At 35.7% G+C, this 22,420-nt stretch overlaps 1 protein-coding gene across 1 annotated transcript in view; it reads right to left on the bottom strand.

Annotated features, from left to right (window-relative positions):
• SDCCAG8 (SHH signaling and ciliogenesis regulator SDCCAG8) overlaps positions 1–22,420 on the bottom strand; it is a 106,889-nt gene that overhangs the window by 58,226 nt on the left and 26,243 nt on the right. The window contains 3 exon segments of the mRNA XM_054396468.1: positions 8,111–8,253; positions 19,361–19,477; positions 21,902–22,036. Of these exon segments, the coding sequence (XP_054252443.1) occupies positions 8,111–8,253; positions 19,361–19,477; positions 21,902–22,036 (395 nt within the window).

The following is a 22,420-nucleotide window of genomic DNA, read 5'->3' as shown; positions in this document are numbered from 1 at the left end:
TAAGCCTTGTAAAAGCGACTCAACAAGGAAAAGGTAATCAAGCAGAGTTGCTCCTACAAAAATGTAGTTTGATACTCAAACCACCCAGAACACAGGGGTAACCAACAGTAGCATGCTATTAAGCTTGCCACACTGCCAGCACAGCCAGGGGAAGAAGGTCAACCCTGTCAAACAGACAACGGCAGAGGCTGTGCTCATCTGCTCTTTCAGGACAGGCATCTCCCAGCACACAGTCTCCCTCTGACCACAAGGGCACTGAGCAACTGGGTGAGGAGAGCTTGCCAGACAGCCAGAGCTGGCATGCTCAGGTGATTTTCTTCCTTCCTCCATCCACCAGCTACCTACTCCAGAGACGACACAACCTGTAGTTTGATGCTCTCCAATGTCAAGTCTGATAAAGTCCCGATTTGAGGACCCTTTGCTATCTCTGTTGAATTTTTTTTCCAGGCAAGAATTTCAGGAGAAATTTTGTGCACTGTGACTGCACAAAATAAACAAGTTTGAATACTGTTTTGAAAGCAAAAGGCCGTTTTAAAAATTAAGGTCAAATAGCAAGTGCTGATAGAAAAAATACATTTTATTTTGTCATAGAAACAAGATTTCACATGTACTTGAGAGAAAATCCCTGGAACAAGTCAAAAATAAAGACAACAATCAGAATAACATTTTCAGTAGCAAATTCAGAAAAACTTCCAGTAGTCTTGATTACATGTGTCTGAAGTATTTTTATGGCTCAAAAAATTTAAATCTTTATCCTGTTGTTATTAGTCATACAAACAGATAACTAATTTGAATGAGATCAAAGTAAATATTTGATACACATGTATAAATTTATTACTCTTAATGATGAATAATAGCTGCTCAAAACAAAGACCCTATAAAGACTTTTGTTTTCTGCAGCAGTTAGTTGCCTCTGTATTTCATCAGAATTCACTGCTTGATCCAAAGCACTGTTAAGTATTATCACTGCTCCTGAACCGCACTACATGCAGCAGCAATTTGGCTACCTCAGTGAACTGATGTGATGTAAAAAAGGTGAAATCATTAGAGAAATTTGATGCAACCAGTTGCAGTTTAAATGCTATGGAGAAAATTTTAGATTAACTTAAAATTAAAACCTGAAAATGTATTACTGCTTTTTCCTTTATAAATTTGTATTTTGGGACAGTAAATTATATAAAAAAACAAAGTAATTTAGAAAGACATCCATATTCAAATTTAACACATATTTTTGGGTTTATTCTTTACTTCTTTTTACGATATCTTTCTTTCCCTTTTACACTTCATCAACAGCCTTTACATGTTTTACACAATCACCTTAACTATATTTAAATTATTAAAAAGAAATATATTTAAATAGTTGCGTATTATCTTGACACAAAGTATATCAGCTTCAAAACTTCTACAAGGCATTGCCAGAAGATGACAGAGACGATTTATTTCAAATCATTCAGTATCAGTCTTCATAAAGCAGCATATGGTCTTACCATGGCAGGTAAAATATTTTACCTTCTATAATAACGCAGAGCAGCTAATTTATCTACATGCTACATAATCAGATAAACAATTTCAGCTGCACTATGAAAACCTGTAGGCAAAGGAGAAATTTATCCCTTACCACTTTATTGATTTTTCTGCTCCTACACATTCATGTAATTGCTAACAATAGAAGTTATTCTTTCTTCCATCCCCTTTGTCAGTTACCTTAAAGCAAGACCTTTTCAGTTGTGGGAATATTTGCAAATTCTACAGCTGCAGGACAAAGAATTAAGACATTTTCACAGAGTTGCTTAGGAGAAAAGGAAGGAAAAAAGATTTGCAAGATTCTATTGCAAGTAAAGCAAAGTGAATGACAACTTTCAGAGCTACCACCATCATTTACTAATGTATTGCTATACCAAATAAGTCTAATTTTTTTTGACAGCACCAAATTAGATTTACTGCAGAAACTGCTGCATAAATAGCATATGGCTATGTTATACCACCTATTTCAAATCCCTGTAATGTTTCCTCCCCTCCCTGCTCAAAATGAATAATTGAGCCAAGCTATAAACCTTCTGCAGATGAGAAATCTAGAAGTTCAAAAAAGTAGACACAGAAAGATGTGTGCGTGTATATATACATATTGTTGTTGTTGTTAAATTGTCTAAAAAAGTATCATATATTCCAATCAAACAAATCTGGGCAATAAGAGGTCAGGTATCTCTTGCTCCATTTCAGGATTTTATTTCCCTCCTTTCCTTGATAAAATTTTGTTTTCATTTCTCTTTCAAGCTGACGGTCATCAATGCAGGGTATGACCTTGTAATCCTCTTGCACATGACTACCTCTTACTTGCACAAGAAATCCTATTGATCTTTACTTTCATGCGAGGCAAATTATTCATGTGACTCAAGATCAGAAGGCTCAGACCTCCATTCATTCCTCAAAAGCTTTAAATTTATGAAGAGGAAAGTGCTTCCTCCAAGCAAAAATAAAACATCAGAAAACTGGTTTCATTCATCAGAGGGGCCCAACCCTGTGGGAAGGTGCCGACCTATGGCTTTCCCCTCCTTTGACATCAGCAAAGTTTTCTTATCAGCATGCCGGATCTGTCCCTGGGCCCACGTGCTTTTGTATTTCTGTCAATTGCCAAATTCCACATTCACTATGCTGCTATGATAAAATATGAAAACACGCAACCTTATTACACAACAGAACCGAGAGCACATGTATTTTTTAGGTACAAGGGGGTATAACACATCTAAGTGGAAGTGCTCAAAGCCCAGCGGGCCACACTGCAAGCACAGCGGCCAGCCTGCACCTCCCCTGTCCCCTCACCTAGGGCAAGGTGTGCCGCATGCTTCCAAAGTTTGTGTGGCTGCCGCATGGAAAAGACATTGCAAGGTCTTCTCTCTGGCCGGTGGGCACACCACTGCACACATCATGGAAGGCTGCGGCTACCCCGCCGCTTGCCTCTCGGTGGTCAGTCCTCCCAGCTGCCCTATCCGTTACTGTCTGATTAGCTCTGCGAAGGAGCCCCTCCCCGGCCAGCTTTCCCTGCCATCTGTTCCACACGCGATGGCTGCCGCCCAGCAGCCTCGCGCTGCCCTCCTACCTGGCACCCGGCTCCCGGCCTTACCCCAAAGTGCTAACACAGGTTCTCACTGCTGGCAGAGTCAGGATTTCATTACTACTACTTTGACAAGTGCAGGGTTGTTTGTAATTTCTCTTTTATCCTGATTTTGATTGTACAACCACCTCCCACTGATTCAGTTTGCTTCAGTTTTGTTGCTCACAGATTTTACTCTCCACATTAATCTCCCTCTGGCATGTTACTGCATCTGTTCCCTTTTTTATTATTAATTTTCAAATTCCCACCATTTTTGACAAAAAGGAGGTAATCTACACTCTGCTTCTGCCCATTTCATTTTCTTTAATTTGGAAGATAAGTATGAAAGCGTGCCAAAGAAGTTAATTCTCCGTTAACAGTTTATTTTCTGGCATCCTGATGCCTTTGTATATATGAAAAGCAGATAGAAATAAATGTTGACTGAATCGCAATGACAGTCGCAATCGTCTCTAAATTTAACAAAAAGTAAACATATGAAGCAGAATATTAAAAGTTTATTAATTATCAGAGTTGTTTCATGTTATCACTTCTTCCTGCATTTTAAAATAATGGTTGTGTACAAGATTAATTAAGATACATTAAAAAAAAGTTAGAAATCAACTGTTTATATCTCATTTCTGCTTCTCTGTTCTCCTTCCCTCCCCTTCCAGCCCCAATTTCAGTGTTACTGGTCCTTTCATCAGTCAGTATAGGAACACATATCATTATTTAGTATTAGTGACATAATTTCTTTTAATATTACCTCCTTTCAAGTACAGACAGCAGACTCTTTCTGACATACTGAATTCCTGGAAAGATCATGACAGTGAGTGTGCTGCTAACTAATAGATACTAGTATTATCTATTCCCTGGAAGACCTAAAACCACCAAGAAGTTAGTTTACATTCTATCATTTAGTAACATCACTTAAATAGGGAAAATAAATGTATGAGACATGCTGCAGTTCCAACAAGGAACACTGGTGATAACACAGAGCTCAACACCAAAACTTCAGTGACTAAATAATGCCACAGGAACCTGGAGGTGGAGAGAGAGATTTGTGCACTTTATTATACATGTAATCCATGTAAGTGTCAAAGCAGTACCTCAAACTAGTATGAAGAAGCAATGAACAGCTGGAAGACTATAGCACTGCTAAAATTTGCTGTACTCTCAAATGCAGCTTTCTTTGATATGCTGCTTCTAGAGGCCACAGCATTTTCAAAAAGCAGGGAGAACATAAAGATCTTCTAATAGGGAAAAGATTACTCACTGAGAACTACAATACCCATTGACTCACTACAATATAAAATTCTGTACTTCAAGAAAGTAACTTGGGGATTCAGTGAAGCTTGATGGGGATCAATTGAACCTGAAAGCATGGGTTCTTCTACTATTTACTATGTTTTCCCCACCTACAATGACTTCCTATCTGTTTTGAAACAGAAAGAGGAAGGATTTTTCACATTGATTCCATTACAAAAGAATAGTGAAAGATTTTATTAAATCAGATGACATGCTAAGATCTGGGCAAGTTGTTAACATCTTGCATCTTTCATGTGATTCTTTTTCCCCCACTAGCATACTGACATGATTTTAAACAATTATAGATCTGTGTGTGTTCTACTCTGAAGAATGGATCCAGGTAAGCCTCATCAGCAAGACCCAATCTTGCCAAAGTCAAGGCAATTTAACATTGACTTCAGAAGTAATTTCTTATGATTCTCCTACTATGGTAACTCTCGTACAAATAACCACAAAGCTGAAATTTTAAACACTGTGGTCAGTCTCAAAGCATGATGCCATCTGCAAAGTCACATGACTGAAAATTAATCCTACACAGAAGTTCTAGATTTTCCCAGTCATTTGAAGATATACCTATTAGAATTACTAACAAGATTCAGTAGCAGGAAATGCATGTTAATAGAAAGGGATTTCTAAGCAACATACTGCTCTGGGTAGAAAGGTGACAATAAAAGGCATTTTTAAACTCTGTGGCAATGGTTTAGAATAGCTGAATTTAACCTTTTTCTTGAATTTTTAACAAGTACATTTTGTTAACTTAGAAACTGTTTACTTGGTAATGAATCAATGGTGTCTGAAAACTAGGATACAGCAAAGAAGAGAGATTCCTGAAGAAGAGTGCAGTTCTGCAGGTGATCTTTTTTCCTCATTAAGACATAGACTGCATGCTTTCTGATTTAATCTGTTCATATAATATTTACTATCTCTTTTTTTATAAATTAAAATACAAAGTTCTGTATTCTACTTATTTACAATACACAAACTTAGAATCAGTGGATGAGCGAAGAGCTTTTCTCCTTAGTAATTTACTAATTCACACAAAATAATGGATTATTTCTGTATCCTCTCTCAGCTACCTTTAACTTTTGTCAGAACAACACAGACAGGTCATGCAAGGCAACAGAAGGACTACCTACAACCATATAACAGCACTACAGGCCTCCCTCAAGTCCAGCATTGTGAGAAGACTTGGAGTGGACCAGCTGGTCCTCTTCTGAAAAGAGAGGAATCAGTAAGAAAAGGCCAAGGCCAAAATACCCAAGAGACAAACTAAACCAGTGCCATTTCTGCAGCAAACTCCCACAGGCAGGAGTCTAGAGATTAAAATCTGTTTTCCTTGGCAAGAGCCAGAGTGAATGGGTCTTTAACCCCCACAGGATTGCTATTACCACTGCCCTTCAAGCGAGTATTTTCACTGGCACAGCTGCCAGTTGAGGTGAAGGGAATAAAGAATGAAATAAGGAATCTGATAGGCAAACAGAAGTTCACAAGTAACAAATATGGATGTACCAATCACTGAAAACATACCGAGCTCAAAATGCAAAACTAATACCAGAGGTATATCTTTTATACTTTCACTAATACAGAAAACCTGTTCTGGCAGGAAGTGATCTCAAAGGATGAAAAAGTGTACAGGCTAAAGAAAGATTTCATTTCAGTAGGAGATCTTTTCCTCTGTGACTCAGAGAAAACAGACAACTATACAAGAACGTCTCTAACCCTACCCTATGAATCCAAGCACACAGGTAGAATAGGAAACAGTTTAAGAGCGATCAATCTCTCATCTCATTTTTCCACCCCCTTCTCTTCATTCATGACAGCAACAACACCTAATGTATTCCTGCAAAGCAGACAGACACTCTATTTGAAGTGGAAGACACAAAACCCAACAGGAAACAAAGTATTACAGAATTTGGAGAATATCAGGGAGAAAGCTTTGAACCTATTTCCCATGCTTCTACATTTTTCCAACAATTAAATTTCAGCATAGAAAACATTTTGATAGTTATAAACATGCTTATTGGCAGAGGCCATAACATGAAGTGGGGAAAAAAAAAAAAAAAAAAAGAAAAGATTAGGACATTGCAGAAGAGTGGCTGCACTAAGTCAGACAAAGAAGCCGTGGCAGCTCAGCATCTGTCTCAAAAAGCAGACATCTGTGAAATTGTATGAAAACAAGGCCAGCACAGAGCATTACTTGCCCAAAATACTGTTCCCAGGCTCCAATGATTTGCATCTCAGCAACTTACCAAAGTCAGAGACCATAGATTGAAAAGGTACTTGAATCATCTGCATGTTACATATCCAGCTCTAAGTAATGCAACTTTAATTACATCCAGTGATATGTAAAAGCAGGCAATAGTTCCCATTTTTACAAGATGAGTGTTTTCACAAGTAAAAAAATTAAAAAATTAGCTAGTCAGATTTCCTCCAAGATATCCAGAGCTTTACTGCATATAATCAGCCTTTTGCTAAAAGAAGCGTGGTAAGCCATTTGGTTAACTATCACAACAAATCATTATTAATAAAGTTCTGCTAAATCCAAACTTTAGATATCTTAACAACTCACCCAAAACTTTTTTCAAGTTCATTAACCTCTAGCATATTTTTTCTCTAAATACAGGCTGTTAGAGTGGTACTTTCTTCCATCTGTTAAACAACCGTGCTCAGAATTACATAGAAATGTAGCTGAATAATAATAATAAAAAAGATAGATTCATTGAATTTAGTAGTTTAGATTAGGTTCTATTTTATTTCCATTTACTCAATGGCAGAATTCACACAAAGACCAAAGAGTGTAAGACTTAGATAAACATGCAGACTTCTGTTAAGTGATAGAAGTCTCAGGGCTTTCCCCCACCACGTAATATTTAAGATAACTTAATTTTTTTCCTTAAGGACTGAGTAAAAGCTACCAAACAAAACAAAACCCACACACAACCAAAACTCCATAAACAGTCAGACGATAGCATTTCTGTGGCAAAAGGAAAAATTCTTGCAGTTACCAAAAATCAAGCTGCAATGAATAATTGGCTTGTTAACCTTCTGGTGTTTTCTAGAAATGCATAATGAGTTGTACAATAAATGGCATTGGGAGCTGTACCCAAGAATGGAATAAAGTCAGGCAAAATCTCTTGTCACAGTGTTTGCATTGTACCGCATCTCGACTGAGCAAATGACTTAAACTGCCTCCTCACATACTTGAGCCTACCTCTTTTGTACACATTAATATTACCTTTTGATTGTTTAATCTTCAATGAAACTTTACACAATTATGTTAATTTATACTTTCCTGGTAATTCTGCTGCAGAAACTTCAGATCATTCATCTAAGAACTCTTCACTTAAAAGTGCTGCTGTACACCTCAGTCTCAAATGATGTTTAAAGTATCTTTGTCCTACCAAACACAACCACAACAAAAATAACATACCTGCACTCTCCCCCTGCTCTTCTTCCTACCCAAAAGCATTCTACCTCATCACCAGAGCTGAACATTGCCTTATCTTCACACTAGTAATTTGTTTTCATAAATTAGAGTATGTAACTCACTTTGTAGTTGATAACCCACTTATTTCAATCTCCATGTGTAACACGACTAAGGGCTGCCCTTGTTGTCAATGAGTGCAAGTGTTTGTTAATGACTGTGGGGAAGCCTGTTGCAAAAAATCAGCAGAATGAAATTGGTACTACAGCATGTAATAGGATAAGGGGTACCTGGTGAGGTGCAGTTGGTGCTCAGATTTACTCAGTAGTTCTGTCAGTTTTAGGCACTCCTCTCTGGCTTCTGTCACATCCTGCTGGGCTTGTTCCAAGCGCTGTTTGTTTCCATTCAGCTCTAATCCCAGTTTTTCTATTTTCTTAGAAAATTGTAGAACCAAGGAAAGTATATTTAAGAAATGCAGAGAGATGTATTTTAAGACAAACTTTACTGTGATCAAAGCTCCTGAAAAATAATGCATGATTTTTAGAACAGTAGTTTATCGATAAAAACTGCAACACCAGCAAATTAAAGTATTTGAAGTTGCATTCTTATGAAAAGCCAAAACACACCAATCGATGTTCTTTTCTTCACAGAGCTTAAGAGATACATGCATTCAATGATTTTTTTTTTCCCCACACAAAGGCTTCCAGTATTTGTGCCCCAAATTCACAGTGCTAGAAAGCCAGAAGTTGTTGCAGAACTGTGGTGATTTTCAGAAACAGCTGGATACAGGATAGCTCTTGTGGGCATTTATTTTGCTTACCTATTACATAAACAACGACACATGAATTTCACTTTGTCATATTCATGTAATATTATGTACAGAAATAAAGGTAATTTTGTGATTTTACCACTGTCAAAAACAGGTTATTTGACTTATATCTGGAACATAAAGACACCAGTTGCTGTCAATCCTGTCATTTCATTAACATCATTAGTCCCTTTATGTCAAGCAAACACAGTAAGTAACCCAAACTTGTTATTTTACAACTAACAACAGTTAAATTTTCATGTCCAGTACTTTTGAGCACAGTGAAGCATAACAGACTTACAGTCTCTAATTGAATTATATTGTCAACAACATAAACATTTTTTGAACAAATACATTTTGCTGTAAGTCCATACATAACATACAAGTACCTGTAGTAATACACCTATGACATAATACTTTGTCCTAAGAATGCTTTAAAGGAACACAGAATATGCTAATAATGTGATTTTATCATGTAGTAACTATGCTGCACTTGCATTTATTCTTCACTGGGGCTGGAGGCAACTTACATGTTTTTTTCAGTCAGCTGAACTGTTAATAGTAATTTGTAGTACAGAATAAAATTGTTCACAAGGAGTTAGCGCTGAAGAGCTATCATGAAAAAATAACTTATTTTGTGATAGCTTTCTTCTGTAGACAAACCTCAATGTCGTCTTCAGTTAATCATTCATTCAAACATAAGAACAAATGAATGTAATTTGGTCCCAATTTTGCACTTGAAGCATGTTCATAATAATGTTCTCTTTTCCTCTCATGAAGATGTTTACCTAAACCACTTACAGCAAGTTGTGATGTCACAAATACAATATCTTCATCCAGAAAAAGGGTTCATAGTGTTATTTTTTTTTAATTCCAAATGTGCTAATTACTTAACTGTATGCTTTCTCTCCAAAGAGTGCTCAGTGAAGGTTCATGAAGGAATTTTTGATTAGAACCACTTACCAAATTAAATCATAATTCCAAGTTAAAATAAAAAGACAGTGAATAGTATCCTTCCTGTCTAAAGAATGTAACCACCTATTATTACACTGTCAGAGTATTTGAAAACCAGGTGTGTAAAGGCATTCAGTTACATATGCTTAGCATTTTCACGTATTTCCAGAGACTTTTGCATATTTTAAAAAATAGAAGTCTCCGTGGGTTCTCTACACTCTTAACAGTATCTGTTCATTAATATTATTTCTCCATTCACAGTAAACAGGGACATGAATTCTTCATTGTCTTTGCAAGTTAAAGACAGTCAAGTTTTACAACATTCTTAAAATCTGCTTTAAGAATACATCCATCTAACATACCTTTAAAAAAAACCAAACCACAGGTTAGTTGGAAAGCATCAACTAAGTATTTGAAAAAGCACAACCACAGCTGAGAATATAAACACTCTAGATCACTCCTTCAGGAAAAAGTTTCAAGGAACAGATGGGCTTTACACCATTGCCTAGAGTTAAACAGGCTCAGTCAGGTTTTAACACAGACCCACAGAAGGAAGCAAATGGCAAGTGCAAGAACCTCTGGTGAAAATGTTCTGCTTTCATCAGCCAGATGTTGACCCTGCAGGGTTTAACCCAAGAATACGTACACAGATTTCAGTTGTCATAAAAGTGTAGAAAGAAATTCTCAGACAGTGACTGCATGACAGACTCAAGAGTCACAGGAATCTTAGACTTTCTATAGAAAGCATCAAGAAAGCAAACACAGGTTTTGAAGAACAATTTTACTTCTACTACTTCCACCAGTAACTCTAAAATTCAGAATCAGCTGCTTTACACACACAAGTGTATTTGTGAATATCTGTAGGTATATATGGAAATAAATTAATTTATTGGTACTCAGTGTGAGCTATATGAAGAGTAGAAATTCTATACAAGAATGCTGGCAATGGACATTGAAGAAACAGCAGACAACTTAATGGGAAAAAGATGGCAGAAAAATACCACCTAAGAGAACACACTAACACTGACTCAGAGACTAGAAGCATCTAATCCAGGTGTATTTAGAGATATCAGTAAAATTCTTCTTTCTGAAATGCGATAAAGATCTCATTGAAAGTATTTTGGTATGAGCCATGCATCTTCATGCTGAAAACAGAAAGGCCATACTCTGAACACTACATATTACTTTGATTTAAAAACTCAAGTAATAGTTTGAAACATAAGAAGGCTCACAACTCTGGACATGTTCATCGAATAAAAACCAACCCTCTCATCTCTCCTGCAAACAGTAACAGTCTCACAAATACACTCTATCCTGAAATATGCCAATTCCAGCCCATCACAATATAATCAGAATTTAAAACACAGAAATTACAAAACAAATAAAACCTCCTCCCTCTTCCTCCAAGGAACTTTATCAGGCAGCAAAAATTCTCAGATTCAAACTAGTTTTTGCATGACTTTTAGTTCCCATTTCTTCTGCAGGGAATCTGCAGGAATTCTGCAGCTGCTCTCTGGGCTCCAGTGTAACTGTAGGCAGAGAAACAGAAACCACCAACTAAAGTATTTTGCTGACAACTCTGCTTCTCATGCAGTGTTAATTTGATCCCTCAGTGCCTATGGCTTGTGATACAGCTCTTTACAACAATGATGAGAGAATTTTTTCAAGGTACTTAACTTTTCGACGTATGTGAGAGACAAGAGATGGAGCACAAAACTGCAAAAAGACAGATGACAATCTTGCATTTAAGAAAATCTGAAACAGATTTTCAGTATAACAAGGAACAGAATTATCATAATGTATATGTACAACAAGACTGAATTAAGGTTGGAACAGACAACTTCTGGTGCTTAACTCTGCAACTTTAATATTCTTATTACTTCTGCACATAATTTTAAAAGTACTATTTAATCTGCTCTGTGCTGCAGTTGTCTAAATTCCCAGGAATATCAATAGGCACTTTGCCATTGAAAGATGGCAGGCTAAACCTCAAGGAACATCATTATTTGTAAGCTGAAAGGCAATAACAGCATTGCACAACATAGATCCCATTACTTATAAGAAAGAAGTTTTATGAAATAAAAATTAAAGCACTGATGAAATACCACTGTAGTAAAATGTTATTCTGTATCAGCTTTTTCTTTTTTCCAATATTACCACCAGCAACCTTTTATATTTTAAGTCATCCACTTTGAAGCATATAGGACTTTTCTGTTTGTGGGTTCTGGTTTTGGTTTTTTTTGAACACTTATTTTAAGTGTTTCATATCTTATTCATTAGTTTATGACAAGATCACAATTATCTTCTGATTTCCACAATGCATTTTTAGGTTAACACAATGGAGCTGCTCATTCAGTGACATAAATGCAAATTAGTGGAAAACACAGAAGATGATTTTTCAAACACTGGATCAGTCTGCAGATATTCTCTTCATAAATTATCTGAAATTATTTACACCTACCCGTACTTATGTATGTTGTAAAAATGTGTTGTTTAATTAACTAAACGACTCTATCTCTACAAAATCTGGTAACATGAAATAATAATTTAAATCAAAACAAGTAAATTAAAGACTAAAATAATTGTTTTAGTTCTTCTCATACTGATGCTGATTCTACTTTATGCAGAGAAAACCTTCACATTCCAACTAACACTAACTTTGTTTTGGGGATTTTTTTTTTTTTGGTGATGTCGTTCTTGAAGTTTTTTGGGGGTTGTTTTCTGTTTTATTTGGTGTTTTTTGTATGTGTGTGCTTGGTTTTATTTGTTTTTTAAAGAAAAACAAAACCAAGACTGTTTGTATTGCAAGATTAGGAGGTATTTTACTTGGAAGATGACTATCAGTCCATATGCAGCAGGGGTCATTTTCAGTCATTTCTATCCTAATCCTGGTATGAATCAAGCAACTCCAGGTTCTGAGTGGTCTCTAAACCTCAAACCTCCCAGGCATGGCCATCTGACATAGCATATTGCACCTGAAGAACTATCCAATTCATAAAGAGAGTTACAGTCATCCTGATGTTGACCTCCACCACATCACAATGATGTTTTTTTCCCTTTTGCACTCTATATGAATTACTGCTGCTTCCCATTCAAATCTGAATGAGAATATAAATCAGTTAAAAAAAACTAAATTTGGTTTTAAAGGGAAAACTTCCTTTCTGGAAGTATATTTATTACAAAACTGTGAAAATATACAAATAAAGAATAAGAAATACAACATACACAAGGCCATAGGGATCACTTCTTGCTAATAGGTCAATTCACTAAAAGTATAAACAAGCTGCAAATTCTACAAATTCTTTTGCCTAAACCAGAAATACAAAACTCTTTCATAACATCAAAGGCAACTAAAGTGATCAGAAGTGCAAGAAGAGAAGGAACTTCAGTGAACACACGTGGCTCCTTCGAAAAGCTTTCGTTATGGCTAGCTCACAAATCAATTAACCTCTGCAGAGCAGTGGGACAAGCAACAACAATCTAAATGAGCAACAGAGACTGTAATTTGTTGGACAGCTAATATTCTAAGCTGATTCGGTGTGACTCCTAATTCCTCAAAGAGAAGTAGTCTTGTGACCACTTTGTTACTCATACTGCAAAGAGATGTAACAGCACCTGGCAGCACTGTGGTACCCCACATGCTCTGCTAAGAGGCAGACCCTCAAGACAAAAGCCACCACATAAGCAACCACAAACTCTCTGCTTCAAAAATGATGGAGAATTAATAGACATAGGATGTCGCAGTTCACTAGGAAACACAGGGGTGCTAGAATAATTTCCTAGGAATCATATGGAGGGAGCAACTTAAATGCACACATCTTTAAATCCATTTGAAGAAAACTTTCTACCTATAATTGTTAGCTGGGGTACAAAAAATTAATGTTTCTAAATATATATTTATGAATACATGCACAGAATTTTTTAATTAAACAATAGTCTTAGGTGTCATTCCTTGTGCTAACTCTCAAAAAGCAACACAGGCCCTGGATACTGTGGTTAAATACCCATGGGAAACAGACAGGACTGAATGGCTGAAACCTTAAGTAAGTATTTTACCATATTATTTCCCTGAAAATATTTGCTTTAAATTTGCCAAAATATTTTGAACTGTAATACTATTTCAGGAACAAAACTTGTAAACCCATAGAGATTGCTACAGTCACATTTTAAAGAGACAACATTGAAGTACTAGAGATTATTTTAGCAGCTATGAGCAGCGATAACAAAGTGACTGTTCCACAGTGGAACAAGAAAGTTGTTTTTTTTTTTTAATGGATTGCCTTGGAGGGCAGAGGGGAGGGAACAGAATGGATGACAGAGGGGAGAATGGGGTGGAACAAAATAGATGGTTTGCTTACTGATAAAGGAATTTCAGAAAGGAGGGATGCCAACATAAAAAGAAGGGGAAGATTACTCCTACTTCATTACCGAAAAACAGGGAAGAAACAAAACTTAACTCCTATTTGAGTAACATTTTTGAGATTACTGATGTGGGACTGTCTCTTCTTTTTCCTGGACAGAATTAAGGAATAGCTAGAAAGAAACCTCACAGTAACAAGCAACAAGAAACAGTCAAGGACTTTTACACTCCTGCTGTTCTGATTATTAGCGCAATGACTATTGACCAAGCAACCATTTTTCTAGTCTAAGAAGAAAAAACCTCAAAACACCAGAAAACAAGCATTTCCTTAAATACAATGCATATGGCACACTATACAAAAAGCTATGCTTTTTTTTCCCTACTTCAAATAATGTTCAATACACTTAAATCATTTTGCTTTCCAAGCAATTAACAGGGTGACATCACACTGGATGACAGAGAAACGGATGAAGGTTACATGGGCCAACTACCCTTATGAACAATAAAGGCCAACAGTATTATTCCTCTATGCTGATCAGCTGCTTGGGGGAAGCAGAGCAGTACAGAAAATGCAGACCAGTAGGTTAAGAAAATTCTACTGCTGGGAATCTCAGTTTCTTATGGAAACAAGACAGAATTTAATGAAGGCTGCTCATATCACTGATCCTTTACAAACTGATGCCTGACAGAGGAAAGCAACATCATAGCAGAGCAGCAACAATCATATCACAATTATAATTAAGCATTTATTTTGTTATATATGTCAGGGTTGTAGATCAATGCTTTTTCCTCAAAATCTTGAAAAGTTAATAAGTTCAGTTATAAAACAACGTTCCTCCTGAACACATCAGAAAATTCATATCAAGGCAAAGCATAAAGTACTATCATTTCACTCTCTTCTTATTTACACATTTTTAAACTAGTGCATTGAATACCCCAAACTGAAAACGACACATTAAAAGGTGTTTCACTTACAGCAAAGTTTAACACATTTTCTTAGTGCTTTCTTGTCCAAAAGGAATTTGGGTTTACTACTTTTAAAGCCTACTCAAGGTCAGGACAGGTAAGAGAAGTTGATGTTAAGAGTTTAAAGCTATCAACTAGGTTTTAGGTATTTCCTCCCTGTCAAGTAGGATTAACAGAATTTCTTCTCAGAACAGAACTTCCACAGCAGCTTTTTAACTAATGGGGTCACAAAATCTTAGGTAGATGACTGTTAGAAGAACACACAGAACACATAATCCTAACTCTTCTTCATCTGTATTATTAAAACTTACAAGCTGTAACACATCTGTGGTATCTAGTATTTTAAAGACTGATATCTATTAATAAAAAGACATTTCAGTGAATCAGTGTTCTCAGAAGGTTGTATTGGTCTTGCATTGGACACTAGCATTTCCAGGACATGTGCCCAAATTTGTAGCCTACATTACTTGCTACAAAGACAGAATCACTAATTTCTCCACTTAAAATATCTAAATTAGGTTACTATAAATCACTGATTTATGACAAATGAGCTAAACATTCCCAAAATACTTTTTGGCAAAATGCTTCGAACTACAATTTTGCCAGATTTTTGTTTGTCTGCAAAATTGTTGGTCTACAGCATGCAGAAAACATCAGTAAAAGTTCTGTCATACTGTATTAAAATGCTTTTTTACTCAGTAGCTCTTTCCATTTGTATAGGTTGTACATATCAGTGTTTCTCAACTTTTTTTACCTGGGGTCACAAACTCTTAAGTGGGTTTTGGTACATTTCTGGAGCTTTTAATTTTGTCATCTAAAAGGCAGGGAATAAAATTCTATAATCCTCCCACTTCGATGTACATTTGCCCAATTTTAAGTGGAATATTAAAAGAACATTTTTTTTACACGTGAAGATTACCAGCTTGGATTTATTTCTACACAAAATATTTATCCGATCCCTCAAAATTTAAAAGCTTCACTTAGTTTCTGAAGTTGGATATAACCCATCCTATCGCTTTATTACAAGGAGAACGCAACTCCCAGTCGTGCGATAAGGACAGCACCCAAATTGTCTGGGACTGCACAAAACCCCAAAAATCCCACCCTCTTTTCACTTTTACTTTCTGAAGCCTGGACGATATCTAACCCAAATAAAAATTACTTACAGACAAATAGAAAGCAAATGATTAACAGTGTACTTAATTTTTGTTTTTAGAAAAGAGCAATTGATGCTAATCTGAAGAAGCAATTTCATAGTGTCAGAAGTATAATTTCTTTTAGAAATACACAAATTATGCTACACTGTGCTTCCAAATTCACAGAAAAAATATTACAAAAATGAAGTCCTGCTGTGTCAAATATGCCACACAATTTTTGTTCTGATAATAGTTATTTAGATTAGGGCGTGACTTTTCTCTGATATCGCTGTGCTAGTACAACCCCTAGTGTGGGCATAGTTTACTGCCATGAAGCTGTTATACTCTTTAAACTTGTACAGCTTCTTCCCAAGAAGGGAAAGTATTAAGAAAAGCACTGTTATTTCAGCACAGCTACATCCACAATGGGAGGGCTGAAAATGAAAGAAAGGGCAGTAGGTTATGCTACTTGACAACATATTGGGCCAGATGAACAGATGCAGTTTTTGTGCAGAGAAACTGTGTAGTATATGCCTTTACCACCTCCTCCCTCCCCCCCCGCCTTTCCTCCATAATGCTAATGTTAATTAGTATTATGATGGATGATATTACAAAGCACTTATTCAATTTAAATGGTAACACTGCACATTGATTCTTGTTTTAAGAAATATTCATCTCAAATATTAATAACAGGTAGTCATACCAAGGTGAGAATACTTGTTCTTAGACCTGAGTAACAAAGACAGAAAAAAGATAGTAGAATGAAAGATAATAAAACTAAAGCATGTACTTTCTTTAGTTTTACTCAAAAATACTAATCTTGAAGAACTTCATATGTATCAGTGTATGATAAACATGTACTTTTTTTTACTGACATAAATATATCTAACTGATGATCCAAAATTGTACATATGGCGATTTATGTCTATCCTGGCACACCTTCGTAACTTAATTCCCCTTTTAAAAGTCACTACATATAAACTAAAATACATATTTAAAAAGTGACTATTTGTCCACAGTACAACTGAAAATACAATCATAGCTCAAGAAAGAGTAAACTCACTTTCACACACCAAGAGACAATTTCAAACACGATTCTTCGCTTTTAAAATAGAAAAATGCACCATTTAATGGGAATAGTATGAAAATACTCATACATCATTGTCTCTCCACGTTAAAAAAAAAAAGGGTATTTATTATGAACAGATGGTGGCCAAGGAAGGTATCAACTCTCTTAGCCAGAAGGTCAGGTCATGGCTGAGAGACCAAAGAACAATTATTGTCATTCAGTGCCATGTAAGATGAAACATTCTAGCTTTTTATTTAAATACAAAGCTAGATGAGAATGAGCTCTTTTCATTTAATTTAAATAAAATAATTTACAATGATTTATTAACATTTGTTAAAATTGATTTAAAAAAAAAAAATCACAAAAAATAAACAAAATAAACCCTCCAAACATATACACACTCTTTTTGGTTGCCTTTTAGTATGTTAGATAACATTTGGTCCTATATGAAACTTCTTCAATTACTAAAGCCACATCTATAAAACAGCTGCTAGATGCTGAGCCTGATTTCAAATAGTTTGTTTTCCTTTCGAGGAAGCAGCAATCATATTCGAACAATATAATGACTTCACATAATTACTGAATTACTCTAATAATCTTTGCTGATAAGAACTCCCCCTCCCATAACTTCATTTTAATTACATAAAACTATAAAACATCACATTTAGGTATATTTATTCCTACATGGAAAAAAATACCAGTATGTCAATATATGAGGTTAAAATATTTTGTTAGATTTTACAGTGTTGAAAAGGCAATCCTGAAGCAAGTTGGAGAACACGATTTAAAATCCGAGATACTTCTTCAAATATCTTATTAAACACATCCTGTTTTATTTGTATGCCAAGATTATGCCAACTCTTTTATATGTGATATCTGTCAAGACACAGACGACAAGCCTGTTTTTTGTTTTTCAAAGTGTCCTTAGGCCTAAAGGATGCAGGAATTAAAAAAAAAAAAAGCCACCAACCCTGAAAACAAAGTGCTTTAAGGCCGCTGTTTTTCTGTGTTCTATGATTTTCTATACATATGGAAGAGTTCCTTTAACTAATAACCTTCTATTCTGCATTTTACATATCTTCTAATTATAATGTGAATTAATCTTGCTTCCACTTCCTAAAGTTTGTATAAGCTTGTAATAAACTTACTGTCCTATACGAAGATTTTGGGGAACTGGTAAATAAAAACAGTTTTAGAAATAGTGCATTTTCCCCCACATATATTCTCACACAGGGACCAATTTGTTCACTTATTTACAAGAAAAAAAATAATTTAAGAACTGTTGGACAATCTGCTCTAATAACAAAATGCATATAAAAATATTATCCTCATGTGCATCTCATACATCTGTGCTTTCAGAAGTCATCCACTCATGCAAATCACAGCCTAGAAAGGAATAAATGGAAGTTTGAATACTTGGAGAAAAACGGATTAAAACTCAAAAAAAAAACCCCAAAACTTCAAAAGGTACAGATTACACCTGTTCAAGTTGTTTGACAGGCATGTCAGGTTATTCTAGCAATCTAACAACCTTTCTTACTGCATGGGATGTGTTTTCTCACAGGCTACTTGTAAGGCATATATTGGGTTTTGTATAATTATAAAACACGGGTTTAGATAATCTAGTAGAATTTTTATATACCTGTTTTTTCTAGAAGGCTTGGGGTTTTTTGTTTGGGGGTTTTGTTCATTTGTTGTTTTGTGTTGTGGGGTTTTTTTGAGGGGGGGTGGAGGGTGGGAGGGGTTGCTGTTGTTGTTCTAGTTTGGTTTTTCCAAAAATCCCACTTTTGTATGAAACCCAGCATTTCTTCACCTTGTATCTTTAAAGAAACTGGAAAATACAGGATTTGGATTTTTGGTATCATTAGGTTATACTTAAGAGTCTTTAATATTTGGTCAGGCTGCAGGTATATGCAATTATATGTGGACTTATTTGTGAGAAAAGGTGTAAAAACACATGATTACAGTACATACAATTTAAGTACGTTGTATGAAAACATATGATAAAGTAATTCCATATAACAGCATGGGATGACTTATGTAAAACTGAATATAATAGGGCTGAAAACAAGAATAAAAAAACAATAGGTATTTATTTAACAGTAATAACTTGCTTGTTGCCATTAATTTAGAAATTATTTAACAGTAAGAAATGACCAGTATTAGAAAAATGAATCATTCCAGCTTCTGAAATAACTCTACTTAGGATTCTAATAACTGCAAAGTTATAGCAGCATTATCTCTTACCTGGTCCTTAATTTCAAGCTCCCTTATAGTTTTTGTTCTGTACTCTCTGAGCTCCTTTTCTGCCTCATCCTTCTTCATTTTGGTTTGATTCAACTGATAGCGCATTTCTTCACACACCTGTTAGATTATACAGACAACATGATCTGTAGCTTGAAGAATCCACAGCCTTAGGTTTGCAATTAGATCTTTTGGTGCCCTCTAGAGGTGACTGAAATACAGCATATTTTAATTTACAGATATTTTAAGACTACATATGGCAAATGTTTTTAGATAAAAAGTGGATCTGAATTCTCTGTATAGTCATTAACTTTGAAATATTCAGTGCCTTCTAGATTCAATATAATTGGATCAAGACTTTGCTAAGTATAAATATTTATGTTTTTAATACACATGCTACTAAATACAGTTAAACCACAGTTGCTGGTTTTATACTCTCCTCCCTTTCTCTCTAAAATCCCAAGGAAGTCTATGTCAACATTTTCAACTAAAGGATCTATAACACTCCTATATAAGGGCATAGTTTGTCCTTCCAATTTTCCACTGTTCAGAAAGAAAATGTTTAGATATTAATAAAAAGATTTCCAAAGTTAAATGAGAGCACCGTAGACTTGCTACAAATTGAAGATAAATGCTTAAGAAAAAAAAAGAAAAAAAAAGCCCAATTCAAATACATGAATGGTCCAGGAGAAAGGGATCAAAGCAATGTTTAAAGAAATCTAGTATCACTTCCAGAAAGGCAAAAATTACTGTCTACTGTTGGGATGTTCTTGTGTTACCCCTTCATTCCTTTTCACCTGAAGACAACTCGACTTTTGAGAGTCTGGGGAAGGCTTACGGGAAAAAAAGAGAAACAAAACCAAAACAAAATAACCAACAAAACAATAAACCATACCAAAATCCCTCACATGTAAGTTTCACTACTGTTGTGCAGTGATATTCTTCTTTCATTTCCCCAGTCTTAGACACTTGGATTTTATTTGATCATGTCTTTTGGGAATAGAGGGTGGTGGACAAGTAGTCCTCTTTTTGTCCTTATCCTGTGCAGTCACCTCCAATTTGTGCCTCTTCATTTCACCTTAATTAATCAAGAAAATACATGCACATTCCCTAATAAGAATGCAAATATGTTTACTTGCAGCTACTCCTAGAGAACTTTCTTTCCAGCTTACTCTGCTTTCCTGTTCCAGTTAGATTTTCATCAAATTTGCTTCCTAAACATGCACACTCTTGATTTCCTGCTACAATCCTCTGTGCTTCTCAGTAATCTCCTCACACATATTCTACAATCCAAATTATTTTCTGATTTTCAGTCTCATTAAAAAAAAAAAAAGTAGGGTAAAAGTAAATAAACATACTGCAATCACTGTAACTCATGACAAAACAAAACTGACTGTCCTAAATTTAAGAAACAATGTCACCTGTGAATTTAGTCCTGTTGCAAATAACGAGAGGTAAGAAACACTCTGAAGAATGGTCAAATTCTAAAGCATTATTTTTTCAATACTGACATATCATATGCAACTAAAAACTCCCAAGATGCAACCACATAAATTGCCAAATCGGTCATTTCACCCCCTCCTTCCTTTACGTGAAGGATGCAGTGAAGTGCACTGTCATTTCCTCCAAGGAAAAAAAATTTAAAAAAAAAATACAGCCATCTTTGCCTTCAGCTCCCCCACACATCATACAAAGTGAGTAATGCAGAAGAATCAAGCAGATGGTGCTGTCCTAAATAATGGATTTTTCAGCTTCAACATAGTTCAGAACGAAGAAGAAGGGATTCTCCCTCCAGACTACACCCTCCCCCCCCAACTTCTAATGCATGCAGAAAAAAGATTTCAGATGAAGGAAAAAATGTTGCTTTTTACTGGTTTTAGTAATGGCAAACCAAGTTTGGAAACAAGGAGTCAGAATCACAAGCAGATGTAAGTTTCACTTACATGGCCAACAAAAAAACTCAGGGTGGTACAGAGAGTCCTGGCAGCTCACTGGATGGATGTTCCTTCAGTATGCTTGAGACTTGTCAATTCAGAACAGGGACACAAATGCAGTTCTCCCATCTCTCAGGACAGTGCAATAAAAGCACAGCATAGACTGTTCACCTGCATGAGATAACTGCCTAGCTTACCGTGGGACAGGAATGCAAGGTCATTTAGTGTACTTCGGGGCCAAGGTTATTTACAAACAAGAGATGTTTATGTTAAATGAAGATCTGCCATGCTGGCCTGCCAAACAGCTGAAGGAGGGAGTCTTGTGAAGATAAGACAGCCTTGTTTTGGCTAAAACTGATGAAGTAAAGCTAAAATAACAAACAGCCGACTTCAAAGCAGATTTTGAAGGCCATAGTGCCTGAATATAGACCTTTGCCTAATTATCTGAAGTTTTAAAGCTGACACCCCTTGGTATGATAATGAGTCAGACTGAGTACATGCTAAACATTCTTTACTAATAGAGGGGAAAACAAAGAAAAAAAAATTCTCATCTTCCAGGTTACAATGCTAAGGAAAAACAAATGCAATACTCATTTACATATATGCCTACCTTATTCATCTCCATTTCATGAGATGCAAGGTGATGATGTGATTCTTCTAACTGGTTAACCAGAGAGTTCTTTTCCCTTGTAGTTCTCTCTATCTGTGCCTCCAGCATGGCCACGTTCTCAGACATAGCTGTCACCTGCAGAAAGTCCAAGAGCACTGTAACAACACAATTTGAGCAACCACAGATCTAAGTCTTGTGGATCTTTCTCCTTGAAAGCTAATATATGCAGCCAAAACACATAGCACTAAAAATACAGTAAAAAATGTAAATGTGTATGATATTTAATTGGTATGTAATACTTTTAAAAAACTATTACAACTATTCCTACAAAGTGGGAATCTGTTCCAGTAAAACACAGCTCATTGGGTGACAGAATACTAAATAACATGATGACATGGAGGGAATTATTCTACCAAAAAAACCCTGAAAAAAAAACCCTATAAAACACTTGTCTAAGAGCCTGTATTTTGGAGTGCATACTCTGCTCTAAAGCAAATGTATCTACTTAACAACTAGATG

This window comes from Indicator indicator, chromosome 2 (genome assembly GCF_027791375.1).
Source record: "Indicator indicator isolate 239-I01 chromosome 2, UM_Iind_1.1, whole genome shotgun sequence".
In the NCBI taxonomy this organism is placed as follows: domain Eukaryota; kingdom Metazoa; phylum Chordata; class Aves; order Piciformes; family Indicatoridae; genus Indicator; species Indicator indicator.
This window is presented reverse-complemented; position numbering and strand designations above follow the sequence as displayed.